Source organism: Enoplosus armatus, chromosome 13 (assembly GCF_043641665.1).
Source record: "Enoplosus armatus isolate fEnoArm2 chromosome 13, fEnoArm2.hap1, whole genome shotgun sequence".
NCBI classification, from domain to species: Eukaryota; Metazoa; Chordata; class Actinopteri; order Centrarchiformes; family Enoplosidae; genus Enoplosus; species Enoplosus armatus.
In genome coordinates this window covers 9,225,075-9,250,826 of record NC_092192.1, presented here as the reverse complement: position 1 = coordinate 9,250,826, position 25,752 = coordinate 9,225,075, and the positions used below count along the sequence as shown (strand labels likewise).

At 40.3% G+C, this 25,752-nt stretch overlaps 2 protein-coding genes across 3 annotated transcripts in view; one reads left to right on the top strand and one right to left on the bottom strand.

Moving 5' to 3' along the window:
- The window catches only part of kctd16b (potassium channel tetramerization domain containing 16b), a 75,694-nt gene extending 64,951 nt beyond the window's left edge, over positions 1-10,743 (bottom strand). Inside the window, exons 1-3 of one of the 2 annotated variants that reach the window (XM_070917633.1) lie at positions 10,736-10,743; positions 4,431-4,446; positions 2,675-3,454 (exon numbers count right to left, since the gene is read on the bottom strand). In XM_070917633.1, coding sequence (XP_070773734.1) covers positions 2,675-3,454; positions 4,431-4,446; positions 10,736-10,743 — 804 coding nt within the window. Of the gene's footprint in view, positions 1-2,674; positions 3,521-4,430; positions 4,447-10,735 lie in introns of those variants that run through there. The other variant, XM_070917632.1, reaches the window with a different exon arrangement.
- Positions 10,744-17,732: 6,989 nt separating this feature from the next.
- yipf5 (Yip1 domain family, member 5) lies at positions 17,733-25,300 on the top strand. The gene is made up of 6 exons (XM_070917181.1): positions 17,733-17,805; positions 18,634-18,751; positions 19,147-19,319; positions 22,031-22,176; positions 22,401-22,582; positions 22,888-25,300. The coding sequence occupies exons 2-6, from the start codon at positions 18,642-18,644 to the stop codon at positions 23,048-23,050; spliced, it is 774 nt and encodes a 257-aa protein (XP_070773282.1). The 5' UTR covers positions 17,733-17,805; positions 18,634-18,641; the 3' UTR covers positions 23,051-25,300.
- The last annotated feature ends 452 nt before the right edge of the window (positions 25,301-25,752 follow it).

The following is a 25,752-nucleotide window of genomic DNA, read 5'->3' as shown; positions in this document are numbered from 1 at the left end:
TCATTACAAGGAAATCTTTGGAACAAGATGAATAAGAGATATTTTTGGGATGTGAAGAATTGTACAGGTAATGTTAGAATGTCTTAAAAAACAACTTGAGCCTTCTTTGTGTCACATGACAAACCAAAAATTTGCCTTTTAAGGATGTTTTCATATCGGCCCATAACTGTTTTTGCTTGCCAAACATCTGGACGCCTGGGCACTGAAACAAGACAGCAAAGCCAGTAGTGAAAAGAACTGGGTTAGATGTCCCTCTTCTTGAACTGAAAAATGTATCCTATGAATATGAAACAGTCCACTGCTTCATTACAATTGCCAAAAGTACCAAAATTGTCTGTTCTGTAATCACAAATTACTTCGAAATGAGGATGGAAGAGGATTTTAGAACTAACATGACTGCTGCTGTGTTTGATAAGAGGTTTTGGGACCACAAGGGATGTTATATATAAAGTCTACATACAGTATCAATGAAACCCACACCTACTCAGTACTGAACACTTGTAAAGATTTCAGTAATACAAGTGTTACCAGAGAGATTAGTCACTGTCAAAACTCTTTCTTGAATTGTAAGCTTTTTAAGGGAAAATAAACCATATTTTTAAAACCACTGTTCCTATGGGAGTAGAAACTCTTTCTGTGTGTTATTAGTGGATATCATGATAGCTGCCTCAACACATTCGTCTCAGTACTGTTGGCAGCTTCTCCAGTATTATTTGCAGCAATAGTCAGCACATTGTGCATTGTTGTACTGCATCTCACTTATGTAACAAGACTTGATTTAATCTTTTGGGAATTTTAACACATAAAACCACTGACAGATTTCCACATATGTATTCAAATGCTTTCTCTGTGGTAGTTATGGGAACTATGTTTATGACTAAGCAAGGGTCCAGTAATATTTTCAAATATTCATAAATCCATGGCGTACTTGCTGCAATAAATACATTTCAAAGGAGTTGTGTGGGCAAAAGGACATATTTAAAGACAGCTGAAACTATCTTGGAGAGCCAAAGGGGGATGGTCTATTACAGTACATCTGCACAGTTTAGTAAGTGCCAGATAAATTCATCTCTTTGTGATTCACAATCCAGAATAATATGTGTCAGGTTTAGCAAGTATTTTGTTCTTCAGCAATTAGACTGTTAAATGAGAGGGACAAAAGCAGAGGATTTGATGGTATTTTGGTCAGGTCTATGTACAATGGTAATCCTTATGCTATACTTGTATGGTGCAACATATTTATTAGTTGATTATAATGTAATTATAATGTTGTAGCCCACTGCATATTGAAGTATTTATTTGTTTCTATGTTAGTGTGTGTGTGTCAGTGTATGTGAGTGTGTGCATACGTGTGTGTGTGTGTGTGTGTGTGTGTGTGTGTGTGTGTGTGTGTGTTAGGGGGATAGAAGGGGGGGCTGTTTTACTGTTTTGTGTACTTCTGCCCCTTGACCAACCGAATTTCCCAATCTGGGATAGTAAAGTTTACCTTGACCTTTGTTTTTTTTCAGAATCTTTCATGGCAGCTCAAATGTGGCCATTGCTACTGATTCACGGGTTATTCCAGGTGAAAGCTTTGTCTTATAACACCCAAGTAGTTTCTACAGGTACTAAGAACTTAAGCACATTCGCAGTATCACTTACACTCTGTCTCTTTTATGGCAGCTTCATTGTATGCAGCTATCAAATAGTTTGGGATAAATTCTACACTGTCAGATCAGAGAATATGGATTATTTCCTTGCCTTATGATGTCTCACAGAAGCTGGTATAAAAGTCGTGATGATCTCTTCTTCACTTCCGCGCTTGCCAGATTCCCACCAACCAGTGAGCAGCAAAGGTGGAGAAAGCAATAGCAAATGCATGAAGTTGAAAGGATGGAGTGGATGAAAGCGGAGAGGAGGTGGAGTAGAAAATTGCACCAAGATGAGAAATGGCAAGCATTGACAAATCATTGCTCTGACGATTGCTATGGCTCAGATGGGAGTGAAATTATTAGAATCTGGTTAAATCTTATGAAATATAAACTAGTCTGCAAGGGCGTACTGAATGCTGCAACATGCTGTAATAGGTTTGAACACACTAAGATCAAAACACGAACTAGCCTTTCAGTTATGTGTTTGCTGCTAAGGTTTTCGTCGCTTCCAGGGAGAGATAACAACACCTTAGCTCAACCCCAATTACCAGGAGTGATCTCTAATTGGTTTTGTTCCACAGAGCTCAGACAAAACTTCAGACACTCACGGAGCGTGAAAGTTTGACTCTGCGTTTTGCATTCTAACCAAGGCAATGCAGACAGCCCACAGGTCATAGACAAGTGGAACACTTGTGCAAGGCAGTTTTATAATCTCGCTATGGAAAAGTTAATGCAGTTTTTAAAAGCCTTTTTGACCCTGTCCAAGTGAAAAAAAAACAGTGACAAAATGTCAGGAACTAAAGGTCAAACAGGTGGAGGCAGCTCTGATCACACTGTCTGTAATGTTCAGTACACTCACATCACTCAACAGAGGGGTGGTCCTTTGCCAGGAGGACCCATCCACAGACGCCTCTCTCACACACAGGACGAGTAAACCAAGTGCGCCTTCTAGCGGTGACTCCAACTTTGTGTGTGTGTGTGTGTGTGTGTGTGTGTGTGTGTGTGTGTGTGTGTGTTGATCTGCTGTAACAAAAGCAAAGGTGTCACTTACGGTAGAAAACGTATTCCGTGTAGCTGGACCAGACCTTGTCCTCTGTGTGCTGGTTGACAAACGAGGCGGTGACTGACGAGTTGCAGGCCACCATTTGGAAACCACACTCCGACAGCATGTCAAAAGCCCTCTCCAGGTGCTTGAACTTGAGGTAAAACCGGGAGGTGTACCGATCCGGGGTCCTGTCCGGGTCCCGGCTCTCGTTCAGGGTCTCCCCGAAAACTTCTTTGGCGAGGGCCACCCGCCCGCATATCAGTATCCGAGGTACCCTCCTGAACTTGGCGTCGGTCTGACTCTCTCGGCCCATGGTGCACGAGCCCCGGTACCCCACCGTGATGAAGCCGCTCTTTCTGTCCGCGGGGACGAGAGAGGGCGGCGGACACTGCCGGTGGTCGCTGCCCTGGGACCCGTCTTCATAGTCGCTGTGGAAGTAGTCGTCCGGGCTGTGCTTGATGTCCTCGGGGGTCAGGAGCTTCACTAAGTCGGGCAGCTGAAAGTACTCCGCCTCTTTCCTGAGCCTCCCTTTCTCCGGGAAGTGGTCCGGGAGGACGACTTGCTTGTCTCGGAGGTAGTCCAACACATACCGAAATAAAAACCCGTCTCTGTCGATGAAAAAACGGCCTTTGGGATCTCTCGCAAAGTCATTAGACGCGTCTTTTTTGGAAGAGAACAGCTTACCGAGTAATGAATTCGGGGTGCCCACCAAAGTTGAGTGACGCGTGTAATAAACCTGCCCCCCTACGTTTAATTCAACAACATCTGGGAAACTGTTCTGAACTGATGCTTGCTCTTTGGGGTTAGTCCTACAGTTTCCACTCAGCGCCATCGTTTCCGTCATGAACAGCTACAAACGGGCCACACACCGATTTCTACAGCAAGTCTCTAAAAAGGAAAGAAAAAACGATGGATCAGTGTCAAAAGTTGCTAAGCTGTGCTCTCCACTATTCTGTGTAGACGCAGGGCCTCCAACTTCACCTCGCTACAATCTGAAAAAGCATTGTTCACCGATCCATGGCCATTATCACCTACCAGTCTTAAGCAGCTGTCAAAGATGGGGGGAGGTGGGGGTGGGTGGGGGTGGCAGTCCGGGGCGCTCCTCTGTGAATGTTAAATTACAGATGAGATGGGTGACTTGATGAGGAGGAAAGAATCAGTGCTGCGGGAGAGGAGAGACGGATCCGGGCGCATCAAAGGCTTGCATCTGTAGGGGGACCGATGGAGGCTGAGAGAAGCCTATTGCACCGAATAGAAAAAGAAAACTTGTCTTGCTTGTCCCTTTGCTGCTAGGAGTAATATCCAACAAATAGAAATCCTTCTGCACACACACAACCAGGAAATTATGCAGTAGAACTGGGCAAGTGAAAAAAAAAGTCCAACAACTTCTTTTAGGATATAGTCCAAACAGAAGAAGGTGCTGATGTGGTGTTGTCACTTTTGTTTTCTCCTCAACTTCCCTTGAATGCCAGCGGGTTTTCCGGGCGGTGCAGACCAGCTGGAGGTGGAGGCACAATGCCTTTCAGTGGCGAGAAACTTCGCAGAGATTGCACACGCAAACCTCGGGAGTCCTGTAATGGTTTTGTCTGTAGCCTGTCACTACAAATATGTCGCCTGCTCCGGACTGAACGAAACTAAATCCCCTCCTCGAAAAAAAACGGATCTTAATTGCGGTCTTCGAGAGGTGTGAAAAAGAAAAAAAAAATCTCTGTTTAGATTTTTCTCTTTTTTTCAGAGCAGCGGAGAGGACCGACCCGCTGCTGCTGGCTGCTTTTACCGGGAGCTGTCCGCGGTGCTGAAACGAGCATCTCACCCACCCCCCTCCTCCTCTCCTCACCCTCCCTTCCACACACTCGCACAGCCTCCCCCTCCCCTACAGAGCTGGGTGGTGTCTTCATGGCTGCTCCCCCCTCTCTTACACACACACACACACACACACACACACACTCAGGCTGCTAAAGGCTTCTGGGGCGATTCCAGGCTGCAAGCGGTGCTGAGTGGGAAAAAACAAAAGTCTCAGGAATCATTGAACAGAAATCTGTCCTACTGTCAGAAAATCCCTTTATTCATAAACACCACATATCAGTTTGGTATATCAGTGTATATGATGATAAAATATTGCCCCACACTACATGCAAATGTGGCATTGTCAAAGGTTAAATAACTAAGTTTAAGGCTTTCACAGCGATTGTTGCATCCATCTTTGTGCCATTATTATAATAATCTAAACGCTCACATTGCTGCAATTTGACCCCCAGCTTGAATCAATTTGCATGACATTTAGTTTGAATACATGAATACAAGACATGTTTCTGGTTTCCATCGTACAAACTGTGTGTTTTATTCCCAGTTTTACATTCCAACTCTAACATGTTTGTAGTTTTTATTCTGGGACCCTTTTACTAATTAAAATCTCTTAAACGAAAATGCTATCTTCAAGACCCAGATAAATGGCAGTGACTGCCAGGGAGTTGGAACATTATGTGAGATTTTTGTGTTGGGCTTTGTTAGATGAGCAACGGCGCCTCCCTCTGTTTGTATCTCAACATGCCCAGACTTCTTCTTTCAGCACCACGGACAGATCCTCACAGAAACGAATTAGTGCTCGAGAGCTGTTTTACCTCTCATATAGTCAGTGTGTATGAATGCATGTACGACAGCTTTTAAAACATTCAATTTCATTTTCCAGGAAAATTTGACTAAGATTGACCTTTTCCTGCTACGTCACACTTCACTTCCACATGAGAAATAAAGAAACAATGAAAACACTCATTGAGGTCATGAGACAGAAGTGATCAGATGATCTTGACTTATCAGGTACATGACAATATGCATTAGACTTCTACAGAGTTCAGTTTGTGATCAATCAAAAACAAGACAGTGCAGAAATAGTGTGCGCTCACAAACACACACTGCGGCTGCAGGGCCAAATCAGGGCTTATGTTAAATACAAATATTGTGGGGAAACAAGTATAAAATATACAAAGTTTGCTGTATCTCAAAAAGTCTACTTCATGCTAAATAGTGCTCTTACTACAGCCTTCTGCCCGAATGCTGCTTTTATTTTCCTTTGGCCTTCATCCGTGCACTTTTAACCAACCTTGCCTCGAGCAAAACAATGTTCTACCTCTGAGGACTTGAGGCCACTGCTTTTCTCTTTACAACTTAGAATTAGATTTTAGTCTGTTTTGCAAGTATTATCTGTAGTTCACAGACACAGAGCCATGGAGGCAGTCACTTGCGTCATATACATAAAGGAATCGTCAGGAATTAGTTGTTCTTACTCAGAGGCACTTCAGCAATATTGGGCATCACTTGTAGTGGGAAATCAACAACCAAGACCTCAACTCCGGTGTAGTGTCTGAAGCAGCACTGCCTGTATGTAGCCTAAACTCTTTCCCTCTGTCCCAACTCTGTACTCGTTGTAATATTATTTCGGATCATATTTTAAACATGTGTATGGTCACACTGGACATATTTCAAAGACATAAAGGACATTTGAGATTATTCACTTAAGCTCTTAACGTCTCCAAAATCAATCCCTGACTATTCACAGTAAGTCCTGCAATCCAGTCCGACAGAGTTGACACTACAGGAGAGAAATGGGGCAAGAGAATGAGTGATTTAAAACAAAGTGAATAAAAGATACAGAGAGAGCGAGGAGGTGTGCCTTGCTGGGACCTGAGCAGTCACCCAGAAGTAGGACACGCTGGTAGCTTCATCATAAATACATGTAGCCGTGACACCGCTCCCTGCTGCGCTGCTATTTAAAGACCAAATGATTGACCACCTGTAAGGAGTTAAACCTGCTTGGGCTGACACAATTCATTTCAACTCAGCTTTCCCTGTCCCCATAGAGCATTTGGTTTAATGGCATAAAAGCTTGCAAAACAAACAGTAGGACCACGGTCAAAGCAGAAGATACATTACTCCATGGTTTTTATTCTCTACATGCATTTCAAAATATATCAACTAAGACTGAAGCACATCTTAGTTCATGGTTATTTAACAGAACAATTCTGGGAAAGACATTTTGGAGATCAAGTTTTCAGAATTTATTCAGTCCCAGATCAAAAAGGACAGTTACAGTATATTTACATCAAACAGGCTGCGACAGCTATTCAATTTTCTTGGTTTCTTTGCTGTTTTATATCTTTGAAAACTCATCTCAGTTTCATATTAGTCAATACAAAATATATGATGAAATATTTACCCCACAAGCACAGCAGCAATATTCATAATTTATCGTTTTTCCAAGAGAGACATGATATCAGAGAGATTTTTAATTTTTTCACTCGCAACAGAAATCCACTTCGTACACTCCAAGTAAAATAATGAGCACTTCACTTCCTTGACGCAGATCAACTCGCAGAGCAGTCATTTTCTTCCTGTGGAGTGCAGAGAAAACTATTAAAGGGAATTTTCAGGCCAGTCACAGATGGTTGAAATAAACAGCATACTACCTCCACTTCCATCCCTCATTACAGCCACACTGAATGATGCCAGACCTTAGATGGGAAATCTAGTACAGCGGGCAGACATTCAATGCATAAATTCAGTTGACTCAGAGAGTATTTACCTGAATGAGTTTCTAGGTAAGTCTCAGATATCCCTCAAACTTGGACGTTTATTATTTCAAACTCAAACTTGTTCAATGTGGAAAAGTTTCAACAGGCAGCAACTTTGAAAACAGCAGCCTTGAATTTTGAAAATTCTGTTGAAAATGAGAGAAACCAAAAGACGCAACACAAAACCAGTCGGAGGAGAGGACTCAGGCAGAAGGAAGTGTTTGTCAGGTGGAATGTGACATTTGGGGAAAGTGATTATAGATGTCATGGAAAAGACATTGCTGATGGCATTATGCCTATTTATTTTTAACTCATCAGTGCTGCCAATGGGGAGCCATCAAGTATAGTGAGTCACTGTGTGATTAGATGGTCTGGAAGGGTGGGTGTGTGTGTGTGTGTGTGTGTGTGTGTGTGTGTGTGTGTGTGTGTGTGTGTGGTTTGCATAAAGGTTTTGAGAGGAGAACAGAGAAAGAGAGTACTGGCTTATAATGAGCACCATGACGTCATTCACAGCAGTCATCAGTTATATCATGCTGTTTTTGCTGTAAATTTCTCTCGGCCAATCATACTTCTTTATTATTTCCCCTACATATCGAAATTATGATTTTCTCAGAATGGGCCAATTGGCCATTCTGAGAAAATCACACACTTGAAAACAACAGCATGCATTTACAGTATATAGTGCACACAGAGTGTGATCAGGGGGTTCCTGCAATACGAATAAACAATATGAATTAACAATATGAATAAATACATAAAATAATCCCTAATGGTGCACAGCTACTTACTACACAAGTCAGTGCTTTGTATTTTAAAGCAGACAGTTCTTGTGTCAGGGAATCTTCTAAGGGGTTATTTTTTAGGAAGTCCGTGAATGAACCTCTCTTGTAAAAATACATACATTTTTCAATATTTATTATTATTTATTTGTTTGTTCAGTTTTTGTGTGAATACAAAAATAGCCTGCTGATGCTCAGTCCCCATGAGATCATCTTGGCTAGCTGGTGACCGGACTAAACTCCTCCTGTCCTACTGAGCAGGTACACTCCAACACCTCCGGCTGGTTATGCAATGAGTCATCAGTCTCAAATGCGTCTTCAAAGACCGCTCGGCAAGGTTTTCAGCTTATTATAGAAGTCTGCTGATGAACTCACAATCATTAAGAGGCTTCTGGTCTCTGCAATATTGATCTTCAAACATAAACTCTGTGAAGTCCTTGTGGGAATCAGCAACAAGTCCCAATGCCCCAGATTTGGTATCAAAACAAGATATTTTTAGCTGATTCCGGCAAACGTAGATTCTCTTACCGCTTTCACTCAGATCTGCTACAGGAGTCAGTTGAATTGAGGAAGTAGATTCAGTTGCTTCACTGTAATCACATCTCAAATGATGACATCCATATCATGATTACAAACAGTTTCTACTTGAAAGTGATGTCCTCCTCGGTTCAAAACACAGGCTAAATGCCAGCAAACTGACAAATTGGGGGCATATTTCTCATGAATGTTACAGTGTGATATTCTCTTGAGTACTGAGAAATAAAATTACTAAAGCTCTGGATTTCTGCCTATTTCAGCAGGTCAAAAAATGAGTTCCGCCTTGCTTTGTGCCGCTTTGCCACTCTACCCCTCAATCCCATCCTCATCCACTCTCTGCACAGGCCGAGGCAGCTTTCCCTGCTAAACTAGGTCCACTGCTCTCCCCGGAGACAAGGCCATTTAACAGGAAGCCCACTAAACATTAAGGGCTTTGGCAGCCGGAGCAGAGCAGGGTGGTGAGGGACAGACAAGCGACTCCTGGAGCCAGGATAAGTACAAGCCGGCAAGATACCACAGAGAGCTGGAGAAGTTGCGCCTCAGCTTGTCTTCTGGCCAGCAACACAGCAGCAGAGCTGTCATCCCACTCACTAACACAGACTCGGCAGGTGTCTCTGTGTGTGTGTTGTACTGTGTACTGGTGAAGGCATCAAGAAAGAGGGTGTATCCTTGGAGCCAAACAGAGCAGGGAAATGTGGATCCAAAGATATTTTGGATGCAGCTAGCTGAGCCAGGCATTACTCTCATGTTTATGCATTACTTCTAATTTGTGGAGCTGTGGATGATGCTAAATTAAGCTCAGACCATTTCTACAATGTTTGTTTGTGGGTTCAGACCCAATGGATCACTTATCCTCTATGATTTTAAGGGCTTGGAGGACAGTAGTAGCAAATGTTCTTTTGACAAGAATGTATTCATGTGCTTTCTTGGAGACTCGTCTTTTCTGTTTATATATAAAGGAATGTAAGCAACCAGATGTTTTTTTTAAACTTCTCAGTTTTGTATTTGCTCGTGTAGTGTGGACATATTGACTTTATGCTGGAGGCCTTTCTCGGCTATGAAAGTCCTCTCTATGGACTCAGATCATTGATCCAAATCACCTGTCTCATTTAATATGGTTTTTAACATGAAGAAGTCAAGATATGCCAAAATGCTGATCCAAACATCAGATTCTGATTCTGAACTTGCATGACATAACTTGTTAGACTCGTTTACTCATAGACAAACAAACTACAGGTTACCCAAAAAGCTACTCGTAATCTGTCCATCCATCAGTTGTCTAATCCTTTTATCCTGTCAAAGGTTGCAGGGGGCTGGAAAGGAAATGGTCCACTGTAATTCCCCTTACTACAGGCTTTTTATTTTTCAGACACATAGTTGTGATATCAGTCTTGTGTGTGGGCACACGGGATTTGAGTCATGATGAGGAAGACACAAGTAAAATCATTATCTTCTTCACAAATCATTTCATGACAAACCGCATGTATGTTTATGAATTCATAGTTAAAATTTAAAGCTGAAGATTAAAAACGATCTGGGACTTTTAATGACTGGGTATATAAAACAGGAATGTCATTATGTGAAATGATTGCAATGCCCATGGGCGATGGATTGTAATGTAACCTCAATTGACTTGACTATGATTTTGCCTTTGAGGCCCAGAGCTTTGGCTTCCAAGGGTTTAAAATGTCACCAATCAGCCAAATATTACAATATCTATTAAAGTATCTGACAGATTTACTCTTCCTCTCTGCAACTTGTGTTTTAAGTGAAAAGATAACTGTGGGTTTTAGAAATAACAGAACAGATTAATCAGCAAAATAAGTCTTTATTTCCACATGGAGACAAACAGTAATGTTGCTGAGAAGTGATAGTAACAGCCAGGCCTTTCTCCTAATGTTCTTTTCTACTTAGTTAAAAGGGAAATAGCCCATTTACACTCACAGAGATAATCAAACTTGTGCGCAGTGTTTTGTGTGTATCTTACAGTAGCTGGCGTTTGATTCAATTTGCACCATGTGGGACTCAGAAAGCAGTTGGCCAGGATCAAGTTGTGGGTGTAGTGAAAGGATGAGAGGGGGCGGAGGATCTGACAGCTCCACGGCGGAGGAAAAAGCTTCTCTCTTTGTTTAAAAAAGAAAAACATCCATTGAGTCAGTGTGTGTAAGTGTATACTGACTCATCTTTCTATCTGGATTGCAACAGACGCAGATGAGCCGTTACAAAGTAACTGTTAGATCCATGTCAAATTATATACATTCAATGGACATGACACTGTGGCCAAAAGGCAAAATTACATCTGTAGCATTTTGTGGTTTCCGGTTCTGTAACATGTCACATAACCCAATTAAAATGGAATGCTTTTTCATTAATTTAATATTATGAAAACACATTAATATTGAACTTGCTGCTCTGTTAGTTGCATTTAAAATAACCCTTGTTATCCAATTGTGTTATGTCTGTTTTGCTAACCACCATATCAGCTGATGGAGGATGACGAAGTTTGTGTTGAGCAAATGTGACGATGACAGTCCATAAAAACTGTAATGTGTTATACTTGAACCCATTTCTAAAATACGTATTCAGATCCTTTAATTAACTAAAAGTACTACAACCACAGCGTAAAAATCTTTTTGTTACAAGTAAAAGTCCTTCAAAATGTAAGTAAAAGTATGTAGGTATAATCCGGAAAATGTACTTAAAGTAAAACATCTTAGCCAGTCATTCTTATTGAGTCTTATTTTCTTAAAACAAATAAACATTTCTATAATTTAGGTTAATAAGTCAACCTGCTTTGAATACAATTTGTTTCAATTGTCTTTTCCTGAAACTGCACTTGGAACACATGTAGAGATCACTTCACATTGGCAGTCTGTTTCCTGTTTTAAGAAGAATACATCCTGGAGGCTAAAGACTGAGAATAAGCAACTTAAGAAGGGATGTTTGCCAAGGAGAGAGTCAGCCCATATCTGTTCCATTCTCTCCATCTCTGAGGCCACCCCGGCTGGCGGTGCACAGCACAGTGGAGTTCTCCAAGCCTAAAGGGATCTTGACCCTGTTGATTTGGCAAACCATGCAGATGAGATGTTGCTAAGCGCCCGCTCTCCCTCTGCCAGCATAAAGGCCATGTGGGACCACTGTGGAGGGGTAGATAGCTGTGCTAGTTTACTGCCACAGTCAGCTCTGCTGCGTCGTGTGTGTGCGTGGAGGAGAGTGCATGTGTGTCACAGCACAACATCTCTCTCTCTCTCTCTCTCTCGCTCTCTCTCTCTCCCTCTATCTAGTATTTTCTGTGTTTTGCTCCCTGGCTCTTGGGATTAAAGGGTGGCTTCCACAGGTCCTCAATGTGTGACAAATCTCTTGATGGGGCCAAATCTCCAAAAGTCTTTAGAACTGTAAAACTCCTTTAAAGGTGTAGGATCCAATTTTACTCTTCAGCTAATACCATCAGCATTTTACCATAAATACTTTAAAGGATGTTCAGTATACTGTATGATTAATGCTGAGTTTTTTTTCTAATTTTTATTTCATAGAATTTATATTAACAACTTTCCAGAGCGCCCTTCTATCTACTTCAGCATTGTCAAACTGAGATACAATACAGTGTGAAGTAAGATGAATGAAGTCAGCAATCAAGGACCGTATGAAGCTCTCTGCACACACAGTGGAAATGAATAATTTCTGTCAGTATGACAAAGTGAAGGCGACAGATAGTGAGAAGAGATGTATAATTGAACACGTGGGGGGTCTCTCTTCACTCCTGCCATCAGCAATCTCATCAGGAAAGCAGAAGGTCCAGTGGGGAGTCACCCCAAACAAATAACGAGAAGGTCTTGGCTACATTTGCTTGAAATACACCTCACTCACTGTGCACATCAGGAGTTGCTGTGCTTGTTAATATTGTGATAACCAGTTATTTTTTATTTTATTTGTGGGTTTATTTCCTTGTATTATCTAATTCTCGTTGATAGACATTAGGTTTTGTGTCGGTCCCACAGAGTCAGAGCAAGGTCTTCTTGAGTCCAAACACATCTCATACTGGGAGAAATCCATCATTAAAGCGCAGATATCTATTGACAGCAGCTTCAATAATGCAACAAGGCAATGGAGCTTGGAGACGCTGTTCATCCAGTGAAAGAGGCACATGGCTGTCTCATCTGACGCCCAGTTGAGGGAAGAAAAAACAGCTGAGGGCAACAAGATCATGCATCCTCTCAAAGGACTGTCACAAGGCATTCTGGGAAATACAGGATAAGGTAGAAATAAAGGACGCAGTTTGGGGGAAAGTGTGTAGGCCTGCAAAAACACAAAAAGAAATTGCAACACTTCATCATAACTTCTGAAACTTCTGAAATGCTTTAAACATCATAAACTGATGATATAAAACCATGCGAGAGCATCTGAGGGAGGATTTTCTGGCACTGAGTGGCCAGACCGATGATCAGATCATGTAGGTTGGCAGATCCACTGGAGTCCCAAAAGAAATCTCTGCCTCTTAGTCTTGGACCCACTCTTTTCTCTGTCAACATTAGTTTCAGTTAGATGGAAAGATACACTCGAAGAAGAGAGGAACATTTCAGATGGTGAGCTTTACAATAAGACTGATGATTTTGGCCTTTTATTAGCCTGTTCAGACTGATTGAATATGACTTTATGTAACTGAGTGTGCATGAAATATGATATTGATCTTCCTATTATCATTAAAAACAATAAAAGCACTGTTGACGTATTTGTGGATTTTCCATAATTAAAGACAAAATATATTTTTTCAGCTGTGTTTTCTTCCCTTATGTGTATATATATACAGTATATAAAACACTGAAACCATAAAAATATATAGAATTTGGCACAAAATATTGCTCATTAGCAGTTCTCTTTCCAAACAAATCGATCTTGGCATCAACCTTGATGCTTAAATCAATCTCAATTGATCCTTGCATCAAGAACTTACGAACTTGAATAATATGGGATTTTATTTGTAAGATGTTGATTCTGCACTCTGGAAATGCTACAAACAGCATCCCCCAAGATGCTGCCATGTGGAATAAATATTGACTTTCCTTCGTTTGACTGATTAACCCACTGGGCCAAAACTAATTTATGTCCAGCAGGACATATCTTGCAGTGGATACAAGCAAACCCTGTAACAAAAGTTAAGGGACTGGGAAGTGAAACTTGGCAGGGTGGCTCTTAGGGTAGGGTGGAAGAAGAAGGAGAGCCAAGGCCATGCTGCTGTTTATAATATGAGACTTATTTTAGAAGCCTCTAAATCTGTTTTGACAGGTAGAACACTCGTGGGTTGACTGGTGCTGTCCCTGATGCCAACCAGAGGCAGATAAGACAAGGATGGCAAAACTCCACAGTACACTCCGTCATAAAGCATCAGCCCTGTTTACCTACCACTTCAGAATCAAAGGTTGAAATGAAATGACTTATTTAATGGTGCATGTGTTCATTTTGACTAAGAAATTAAGCACGGGGATCTCAGTGAAACACGTTTTTATCCTTTATATTATGCACTTTATTGTGTATTTGTATACATGTTTTGGCAACTGTATTTGTATAGCACATTTCATACACCAGGGCAATTAAATGTGATTTACAGGGTAATAAAAAAGAAACAGCAAAAATAAAAGATTTGCTATTTAAAAAGTGCAAAAATATAAGTAAGTGATACAAAAGATACAAATTGAAGTAGAACAGTTCAAATCAAGTGGAAATGGGAGATAAGAGAACACAGAAAATACTCCCACACTCAGATGCACAATTAAATTTAATTAAAAACATTTTTTTTAAAAATGCCTCTATTCCAGAACAAATTGCTCAAAATAATTTGACTCCTGAAAAAAAAAAACATGTTCACTTTGAAGAACAACTGTTACCTGATTTCAGTCCAAAATAGTTTTACGTAAGAGCAATGGCAAGCTAATGTTGTACTTTTTGTCCTGTTTAAATGCTCTGGTATTACCAGTATCATCACTATATTCCAGAATGAGATGTATTTTCATGTTGACTATCATTTTTTGTCAGAATTTGTTAAATATCAAGTGGGTGGAAATCTCATTTTGGAACAAACAAACTTCAAAAAACTCTTCAGCTGCTGATTGTTATTTTAGTGCTCATGTAGCTCCCTCTCAGAGTGAAGAAAGCTGCTCCAGAGAAAGGAGCCTGCAAGTACCAGATGCCTACTAATTTATGATCTGAGCAGCGTGTCATATCAATGGGGTGGCAGGAGATTGAATTAGATGAATTAAAGGCATTTATTTAATCTTGTAAATGTTCTGGGGAAATGTGCGCATCCATTTCTGCTAAAAATAAATAAATAAATAAAGCTGTGCGTGTGTTTTGTGTTCATTTACACAATACGTTATGTGCAAAAGGAGAAAAATATCTCAACATTTTGTTGACAAGAAGAACAAGAAATTAGATGGCTTGAGCCATTGCTGTCTCCTCTCCTTGAGCCTGAGAGGTGGAGAGAGAGATCTTTATTGAGGCTACAGTAGGTGGTTGGAGACGAGCAGTAGAGGAAATTCAGTCCTTTTAATCCACTCATCCACCCAGGCAGTGACAGCAGGATTACAGCAGAGACTTTATAAAAGAAGGCAATTATGACAGCATATGGCAATACACTGCCCTAAATTCAATTACCCTCTCTGGCACTTTTCAATTTTCTTTCATTAAGTGGATTAAGAAGAGAGCCATGTTCTTCAAGTTCAGAAATGATTAAAAGTCTAAAGGAAGATGAGAGGCAATGGAGGGGAGGCGACTCATTTCTGCTTATGATTAGTCATGGGTGTTTGCTGTAGGAATTCATGTTTCGTGCATCAAATTGATTTTGTTCATCATGAGGCAGAGAAATGATCCATGTCGGGCCTGCACAGCTGAAAGATTTGTTAATGACATTTCTTGTTTATTGGGTTTTTGTTTTGTTTTTTTGTCCTTTTTCTCACCCCAACCCAACTTTTCATGTGTTATGAGTTGCATTTGCCTGTCCTTCAGCATATAAAGACGCCTGTAATAGAACTGTCTTGGAGCTATGACGAACAAGTGATTTAACATAAAGGCTGGAATTTAGCTGCCGGCATTGCCTTCAAGAGGAAACAAAATGTGACAGATGGTCACAAAGTTTCCTGGCAAGAAAATGTCTTCCTAACTCATGCAACCTTGCTGTGGCAACTGCTATGTGCATCACTGACCAAACAGTTTCTCTTTGTATTTTTGCCCTGAGAGCCATAACTCAATCAGAGTTTTTCTGTCAAAGACGGTAGACACTTAATATGTCTCTTCTGAATAATGACAAAGTTTTCCTCCATGCCCTTTTCCACTGTGTTATTTTCCCCATGCCTCATTCCATAAAGAATTCTGTAACTCCAGGCTAGGAGCAGAGCCAAGTCTTTATAATTTAGCTCCCTTTCACTCTGCACCTTTCATTGTTACAGAAGCCAACAGTGTTTTTGTTTCAGCACTGAGGCAGAATGTGACAGAGGGACATGAATGAATGAATATGAAGGAACAAAAAGTCAATTTGATCGTCCAATATTTTCCATATGTCGTAGATGAGATCAACAATATTTTTTTTTCTTACTTTTACCTCATTTGTTCTCTTCCATTCATTACAGGTCAAACTCACATTTGTGATGCTCTCTCTGCCTCTCATTCCCTCCCTATTTCCTCTCGTCAGAGGTCATCAGCCTATTATTCTGCATTATCTGTCATCATCAAAGAGGATGGATCCACCTGCAGTATTTGGTTGCGGCGGTGCAGTTCTCCTGAACAGGCAGTGATTGATTTGCTCCTCTGCCTCCTAATGAAAGAGACTACCTTTGTTCTTGCCGGGAGCCCAGCGCTTGTCCTGTTAAATCATCCTCTACTCTCTGTCTCTATTTGTTACCATTAGACCCTGGTTTTCTCAAAGTATGGGTCAAAACCCAATAGGGTCTCATGCCTACCTGCGGTGGGCGAAACAGGCAGTAGTTTTAGTTGTCTAACCGTATCTCTTTGTGATTCTTTTTTTCAAGTCTTGTATTTGTTTAGTTATCATAAGAAGAACTGAATATTTCTAATAAGGACTTATTATGTTTCTGTACACAGTATCGAGTGACCTGTTAGTGTTTTATTGGTACTTTAATTCCATTGTGTATGTATGTACTATCACTTCATAGCCAATTCCTGTGGTATTTGCACAGCATCCATGATCTTGTAAAATGCACTAATGCTGTTGATGAGGGTAATCCATAACACTAGAAAGTGCAATCACTTCAAGTTTTTCTGACCTTTAGAATTAGGACATTTTTGCTTTCATAATGTCTCCCCAAACTCTAAAAAAAAAAAACATTTCCAAATCGGGCAAGAGGACTGCATAAGGACTTTTTTTTAGCACAGTCTTGTAACATTCAGCAATGCAATTATTTAAACCAGGAAACTGTATTACAACACATATATTCATACAGTAGCCCGGCTTGTAAGTTCATGCTGCTGGTGACAATCATGTAAGTCATTAGTATACTGGGTTAAGTTAAAAGGATATAAAGGAATAAAGATAACTTTGGATATTTGGTCCAAGATTATGTGAAGAGGAATTATTATAACTATATGCCAATATTTACTGATGAATCTAAAGATCCAAGGAGTGGACATGTTGGAACAGGAGTGTACATACCTGAGTTTGATGTTGTTTTGTGCAAAAGAATTAATGATAGATTATCTGTATTTACAGCAGAAATAGCGGCTATAATTTTAGGATTACAATGGATAGAGGAGGTAAGGCCTGAGATAGTTGTCATTTGTTCAGACTCTACTGCAGCTCTTAATAGTTCAAAAGAAACATTAAGAGATGATGTATTGATGGAAACAAATATAGCCTTTTGTTTGTCTGTTTGTTTGTTTTTTGTTGTCTTTTCGTTTCTCTTCATTTCTTTGATGTGACGTAAAGTAGGGAAAATCCTGATGCTACACACTCCGGTACAGTAGGTGGCGATATGCACCTATACACATTGATTTACGATCAGCCATTAAATCAGGGAAGAAGAAGAAGAAGAAGAAGAAGAAGAAGAAGAAGAAGATAATTATGTAATACTACCAGTCGGCAGTGGACAGCGCCACATTTTCTGCAAAGGAGAAGTTGGTTCTGTCCCTAACGGCTTCCCGTCGGCTACGTATCACCCCGGAAAATTTACCTTTCTCCTGACACGTAGCAACTGAAACCAGGTTGGCAGGGCTCTGAGTAGATTTGTCAAACATCACAGGTACGTATTAGCTTTTGCGATGCTTTTATAGCGTAAGAATAATGATTTTGTAAGAAAAGTTAAATGTAATATTAAAGCCACCGCTGACATTATGCGCAGGATGTGCAAGCCAGGTCTCCACAACTGTTAGAGGTAGCTAGCATTAGCGAACCTACTAGCAGCAGAATTAACGGTACGTTAGCCACCCAAAGTAGCTTTTGTTGTATTTTGACAAGGTTAGTTAACTTATCCTTATCCTTTTAGGTGGTTGTGATTGTTGAGTCATTTGATATTTGATACGGGTTATAATAGACTCATAATAGACTAACAACAATATACATTTGTATCTTCCGTTTGTGTATGAAGCTGACTACGAGCTAGCTACCTTAGCTCATAGTTGTTGTAAAATCATACGGAGGTAACGTTACCTTTAACGTTGCCCTAACCATGTTAACGGTGTAGTCAATACTAACATTAACGTTACCGCTCTTCTAAGCGTTGATTTATTGTTTAAATATGTAGCGTTACATGTTCAAACGGTGTTTAAGAGTCAACGACTTCTATCACGTAGCTAGTTAACGATAGTTAAGCTAATATTTTTGCCACGGCCCATAAGTTTACGAGATGTAGGTTAGCTAACCACGTAATGTGTTTATGAGCGACTCATTGTGTATGACGTGTTTCACTTGTTGATGGTCAATTGAACTACATATAGTAGTTCAATATAACAGCACTGAAGAACATCATTTTCATATTGACACCCACTGTAACGTTATCTCCCACTGTAGAGCAAAAGAATCACCCTAGCTGAAAAGTTGTGTCCTGTTTCTGCCCCTGTGTTTCTAACAGAGTGAGAGATGTCAGGGTTTGACAATTTCAACACAGACTTTTACCAGTCCAGCTACAGTGTAGATGACCAAAGCCAGGGCGGCTATGGCTACAGCAATACTGAAAACCCCTACAACAAGTAAGTGCACAAAGCCCTTCTTACCTGATACTCCCTCCATTAACTCCATTATTGTTTTATGTGCCATTTCAGCTGCTTAAGACTAACCAACCTAACAGTTTGTTGCCTGACTGAACACCTTACTTGACATTTTTTTAATGTATTTGTTTTAAGTGAGTTTTAAATGATATCCAATTTGGCATATAAAATGAGGAAGAGAGATTGTTTTGTTTAATCAAGAACAGGATATGTTGAAGGGCAAGTTTGCACAGTTTGTAATGCTTTTAAAAGTCATAATACTACCTAATTGAAACATCACCATTGGGAAGCAACTTGCAATTTTAAGTAGAAATGGGCAGTTTGAGAAGTCCTTTAATGTCAAAGAGAACTGTTGAACATTATTATGTGTTTCCCAGGCCATACGGTCAGTATGACTACTCCCAGCCCATGGACTACTCTTCCCCTGGGATGATGCAACCCCAGCAGCCATACACAGGACAAATCTTCCAGCCCACGCAGACCTACACCCCATCCCCGTCACAGTCCATGTATGGTAGCAGCTTCGATGATGAGCCACCACTGCTAGAAGGTATGTGAACCCCAACGTGGAGGCTTGTTCTTCTACGTCCTTATTTTGTTGTTATACAGCTCCTCTCACTTCTCTTATAATAGTGCAGGAATATTGCAAGGAAACTGACTAGTACAGCATAGTTTAGCACAGTCAACAATACACATGGCACATTTCACCATGTGTATTGTTAGCTGTGCAAAGTTATTAGTTTGTTGTTAGGGCGTGAAATTAAAGTTTCATTCGCCTGTTGCAGTCGCAACAGCAGAGCCAGAGAATCTCATAGCTGCCAGAAAGTTTTGATAGAATAGAAAGGACTGACGGATCAGAGGCTACTTGACAAAGTGACAGTGGCAGACCTGACTTCTCCAAACTTAAGCACAATTTTCCCTCTACTTACACACATGAGAAAGTTTTTTTAATTGGCATACATGCCGTGCAGTTGCACATAAACCAGCACTGAGGAAATTATACTTTTTTGAAGTTGAAGAGATGATGGCAGCAATTTAATTATATAAAGCTGTTTTCCACTTTTACTGTAAAAACAAAAAACAAAATGCTGAACAATAAGGGCAATTTTACCATTACAATAGAATAAATAAACTTCAGCTTACAGTACATTATACTTAAAGTTGGGAGCTCATGAAAAGACACTGCTATGTTAATTAAAAAGGATCTGTTGTGTGACTGCACCAGAATTTGACACACTAATGCTCCTCAAGCATATCATTGCATTGCGGTAGTAATTTTTATCGTCTGGGCTATACTTATGTTCTTATTTTGACCATACAATTTTATGGTTGTAGCCGAGTTTATAATCATACTTTGCAGATTATCTTTGGATTCAACAAATTGCCTTTTATTCATCCTATCTTGAGCCACTGTATCCATGTTCTGCACTCTTATTAAATACAAACCTGATGCTCAGAATCGCTGAGTGGTTTTATTCCTGAAACCCTTAAAAATAATGGAGCAGATGGAGTAGATGCTTCAATGGAGACTTGACATGTGAAGTGTGCGTTGCAGTGTTTGGTGGATTCTCGAAAAGATGTATTATGTGAAAGTGTTTTCTGCTGTGTGACGCTAAAGTATGTCTGCCTCTTAGTTATTTAACCCTCAGTTCCAAAGTAGTGGAGCTTCACCTGTGAGTGATGTTGAGGGGTCCGTCACTTTTAGATTTTTTTGCTCTCTTATAAGATTTTGCCACATGCTCATTTAGAGGAAAGTGCTTACAAGTGGGATTTTTATAGAGAGAGTGATACTAAGAGTGAATACCTGTAACTGTGATATTACATCTAAGTAGCCACTTGTGGAGGGCAACGTTGCTGGTTATCAACAGCTTTCCAAGGTACTTTGAGCCTCTCGAATGTATAGGACTCCATGATCAAGTTGCATACGATTAGTGCTGAAATTATAAGTTGATTGACAGAAAATTAATCAGCTATTTTAATGATTGATTAAGCCTTTTTTCCAAATAGAAATACCAAGAATTACTGTAGGTGTTTCCAGCTTGTCATATGTTTGTAGTATGATAAGTTTCTCTGTTGTAAACATCATTATAAACAGAATATTTTTGTGTGTTAAACTGTTGGTCTGAAAAAACAAATCATAACGAGTCAACAGATGAATTGATAAGGAAAATGATAATGAAAAAATGATTGGCATTCCTGTATACACTTGGTTATTTTATATACAACCCTTTATCATTCTCACAAGGCTTGTGCAGATCGATGATCATATTGACTTCTGTCAAACAAAGAGACTGGTGATTGCTGTTGCCCTTGCCTAAGCTCTGCACCCTGCAGTGTATTTTCTGTGTGTTGGTGCCGTCACACATCTAACAGACTGCTCCTCAAGCACCAACCAACTGCCACTCCTCTCTGTCTGGTCACTACTCTTTGCTGCAGAAGCAATGTTTAGTTGAAATAATCAATGGAGATACGTGTTCTAAATATGGAAACTGTTATTGCTTTTTCTTCTTAGAGAAGTTTTGCACTGTGATGGACAGTAATATTTTGGAGATACTCAAATTCTGCTGTAGATAAACTGAGCTGTTAATTACATTGTGTTGTGGCCTTAATCTTTGGACCAAGCCATCTAGGGTTCCATGTACAATAGTTCAACCTCCTGCCTCTGGCACTTTGAGAAAGTGATGTCAGATTTTTTTATTAAACTAGATACTGAATCACTTTGATCCAGCTGAGACCACTCTGGCCCTAGACGTCAATCTCTGTTGCTTTCACTTCACTTGGTCTATTCCTGTGCTTGTGTATAGATGTGTGGCACTACACAGCTGTCTCCATGTCAGACTGACAGCTGAGCCGTGGTAAATGCGCTGAGACCGTGAAACCTAACCTAATTCACACCCTTTAAACTAAAATGAGTGCAAACTAGAAAGGTGAAGATACACCTTCAAGGCTATTGCTAAGAAATCACAGGAAGAGCCCTTGTCCCTGTCTACATCCTCATGCAAAGCACTGACTGAAAAGACTTGAGTATTCCTTCAAGAGAGACGTTTCTTTGTTTGTAACTGCAAAGGCTTAGTGTTTATGTAGCAAACCAGTCACGTATACTGTATGCCATTGCTTCTCTTCCATGCTTTATTCTGTCGTCGCTATCCTTTTTTAAAGTTCCAAAACAACTCGTGTGATTTATTTTGTCATGTTTTCCTACCAACCTTGTTTGATCCTAGTTCTACTATCCAACGTGTCTGTGTGTTTTCTCTGTCTCAGAATTAGGAATCAACTTTGACCACATCTGGCAGAAGACTCTGACGGTGCTCCATCCAATGAAGGTCGCAGACGGCAGCATCATGAATGAGACAGACCTGGCTGGCCCCATGGTCTTCTGTTTGGCCTTCGGAGCGACGCTTCTCCTGGTAAATCATTTGGTTAACGTTGAAGAATAATTCTTAAGAACATCCTTCTATCCCCTTATGGTACAAACACACACACATACACATACACATACACACATATATATATATATATATATATATATATATATATATACATACATATCTGTACTGTCATCACGTAGGGGTGTGCATGTCTATATCTAACTGTGTGGATGCATCTTTTTTTCTTCCCTTTCCGTTCACAGTCAGGTAAGATCCAATTTGGCTATGTATACGGTATCAGTGCAATCGGCTGCCTCGGCATGTACTGCCTACTCAACCTAATGAGTATGACGGGCGTCTCCTTCGGCTGTGTGGCCAGCGTGCTGGGATACTGCCTCCTCCCCATGATCCTCCTCTCCAGCTTTGGAGTCCTCTTGTCTTTACAGTGAGTACACAGGAAAATAGTAAACATTATGAATGTTAATATAACCTGTAGATCAAGCAAAGGCTTTTGTAGTAGTTTAAACTTCCCAGAAAGGGTTTTGTATTAGTATTAGTATAAATCACTGGTTGCTTAATAAGCTCACCTAAAGTGTGATAATTATGTGTAGAACTATGCAATGTTTGTTTCACAAAGAAGTTTCACAAACAGCTATACATTCAATAAAACTGCATAAACGCTGCTTTCATACAGGTAACTGTATGATAATAATCAACGCTAACTTCCAGCGTCTTTCTTGTTCTTTTTAGGGGCATGATGGGAATTATACTAACGGCAGCAATCATTGGCTGGTGCAGTTTGTCAGCCTCAAAGATCTTCATCTCTGCGTTGGCTATGGATGGGCAGCAGATGTTGGTTGCTTACCCCTGCGCTCTCCTATATGGGGTCTTTGCACTCATCTCTGTCTTCTAAAAAAGAAAAAAAGTAATTGAGTAACAGTTTAAAATAACTGCCCCCCAGTTTCTGTAATTTCAGTGTAATTAGTGTAATTATTGGCTAATTACACTGCTATTATATAAAAATGGGAGCTCCTGTCTAAAAACAGCACCAAGGGTTTTTTTGTTTTGTTTTTCTTTTATAAGCCTCCACCTCTCACTACATTCGGACTTGACCATCTACAGACTGGAGTGTATTGTCTCACTCAGGTCTTCTCTCCACCATGCCCCCCCTCATGCATCTTAAAGGAGAAGACTGTCAAATAAACCTGGTGAAAAAATAAACCTACGATTTTAAGGACATGAAGGGGAAGGAAGCGAGCAGCTAGTTCACACAAAGACAATTTAATTTGGACACAGACGGGGGAAAAGCTTCTCAGTTTCCAAGAAGAGCCGATAAACAACCTTCAGCAAACCCTGCAAGCCCAATTTGGAGCCAGTGGAAACAAAAGCTGACGTGAGCCATTTGTGGCAAACACCAATAGATTCTACAGCTGCAAGACTAAGGGAAACACCCACTTTCCTTCTGCACAAGACTACAGTAGCTCAACGGGGAAAACTGGGGGTCTATATCTTCTTTACTCCAGGACAATGAATCTCCTCATCACAACAGTGATCTGATCTTGCAATGTATTGTTTCATCGCATTCTCTTGAAATTCATTTGAGTTCTGATGCCTTTCAGGAAGACAAAAGTACAGTTTGCACAAAAGCATTGTAATTTTCAAAACCAATGATTTGATGTTGGGAATGACTAGTCTGAGAGATACTGTATGTTTCTAGGTACAGACATGTCTATAGGTTGTTGCTATAGTTTGCATACTCTTTCTTAAGTCTTTATTTTAGAGCCGACTCACTCTGTATGCTTTGATGTGTCATCTGTTCATGTCTTCTAATGCACATTAAAGTTGTCTTTGAAGGTTATCTTCCTTGTGATATTAAAAGGTACATTGTATGGTCAAGCAGATAATTTTAAGAAGAGACTGAAACTGAGACTTTATTTGGCCTGTAGCTGGCTGCTGTGAGGCAGAAGAAAGGCTTGTGTGCACTGGAAGAAGTGGGTGTGTGATACATAATGACAGTTTTCAACAACCTGTGGAGATTATATCACAGCTGGTTGGTAGATCAAAGGAAATGATCTGCACGCTTGGATCCACACCATTGTCATTTTTATTGAGTGCAGACATTTCTTTGTGGACATGTTTGCACTTCCAGCTTCCAATGTTCCCATTTCTCAAGTCATCAGCTGCAAGTACTCTTAAAGGCTCTCTCCCTCGCGCATGTGCTCAAGATGGGTTGGTTATTGGGATTTGGTTATATCTAAACTGTCAGCAGAGCAAATCATGGCTATACTGTCGTTACATTTTTCTGATACATGTTTATTTTCATCAGCTAGGGAGTAGTTATTGACATGTGCATGTTCGTCAGTAACAACATCACCTTTACACCCTAGCACATGATATTCATTCACAAGCTAACATAAAAATACTGTAACAAATACTGTAGATAAGGGTGTACTTATGATACAACACCACTTTATGAATTTAATGCCATTTTGATTACTTGAGTGATGCCATTTGACCGTAGCACCAGAGAAAAATGTAGTGATATTACTGAAAATCACGGACCAGACTTCTGTGGAGGCTGTTGGTGGAAGTTTGTCAAATTTTGTCATCTGGACCAGTGAAACCACATGCCCTCAAACTCAGTTGTGTTTGGCAGAATGAAAACCACAACCCCACCTGTTCATGAACTGGTATGTGGAGGAGATTGGTCAGCCTACAGTCGAACCACATGACTTTCTTATTCTAAGTAAAGCTTAAACAGAAGGTTGTTCTCCCCTCTGAGTTTCCTTTGCTTTAACATATACAAAACACATGCACAGGGGGGGCTCCTTAAATGGATGATAACCCACTTAGGAGGAATGAATAATTCAAAAATGAAAATGGAGTGCTTTTTCGATTCAACAAACTCAACATCAAGGAGATACTTTGCATTTCAAGCAAACCTAACAGGAGCAGTCTGCTCTCACAGGCCGCTCTCTCATATGGCCAAGTGTGTAAATATATGCATCTTGTGTATGTATAATCTGTTTTGTATATCGATTTAAATAGGAGGTAAAATCAACCTGTATTTTAGTGTCGATTATATTTTTATGTATGAAAGTGTTCAGTGTCGCATTTTCACAGGGATTTATTTGGTTTCTCTCAAAATAAAACATTGCTTGTATATGTCATGAGTTGCTTTTTCAACTCATTTTATGCACACACACACACACACACACTGTGGTGAGTGTCTAGAGTGCTGCAGTTGCGCGGCTCCTCAGCTCTGGGCATCCCAGAAACAGTTGAAGACATTGTGGGTAGGATAGTGAGCAGGATGTTGACATTCACGCACCCTCCGTGTATGTACAGTGTCTGGTTTCAGCCAGTTTGTAGTCGGGTTTCAATATTTTGCATCTGGATTCACTCAGGAACATCTCACACTCTCACATTTTCCCTCTTGGGCCTAGAGAAGGAATTCTTTCCAAAATGCCATGCGTTTCCTCACCCTCCCAGTGTCCTAACCCCGGGGTTCAAACATTTTTTAGTAGGTGCTGAAGTGAGAAAACTCTGCTTCTACATTTATTTAATCCATTCCTGTCATAATGTTTAGGGAAGGAAGTTAGTGTGACTCATTTT

Bases quoted from the DNA above. Each gene is read 5' to 3' on its own strand.
- yipf5 (XM_070917181.1), top strand. From the start codon at position 18,642: ATGTCAGGGTTTGACAATTTCAACACAGACTTTTACCAGTCCAGCTAC. The intron at 22,177-22,400 runs GTAAATCATTTG...TTCCGTTCACAG, and splicing joins TCGGAGCGACGCTTCTCCTG to TCAGGTAAGATCCAATTTGG. The intron at 22,583-22,887 runs GTGAGTACACAG...TGTTCTTTTTAG, and splicing joins GGAGTCCTCTTGTCTTTACA to GGGCATGATGGGAATTATAC.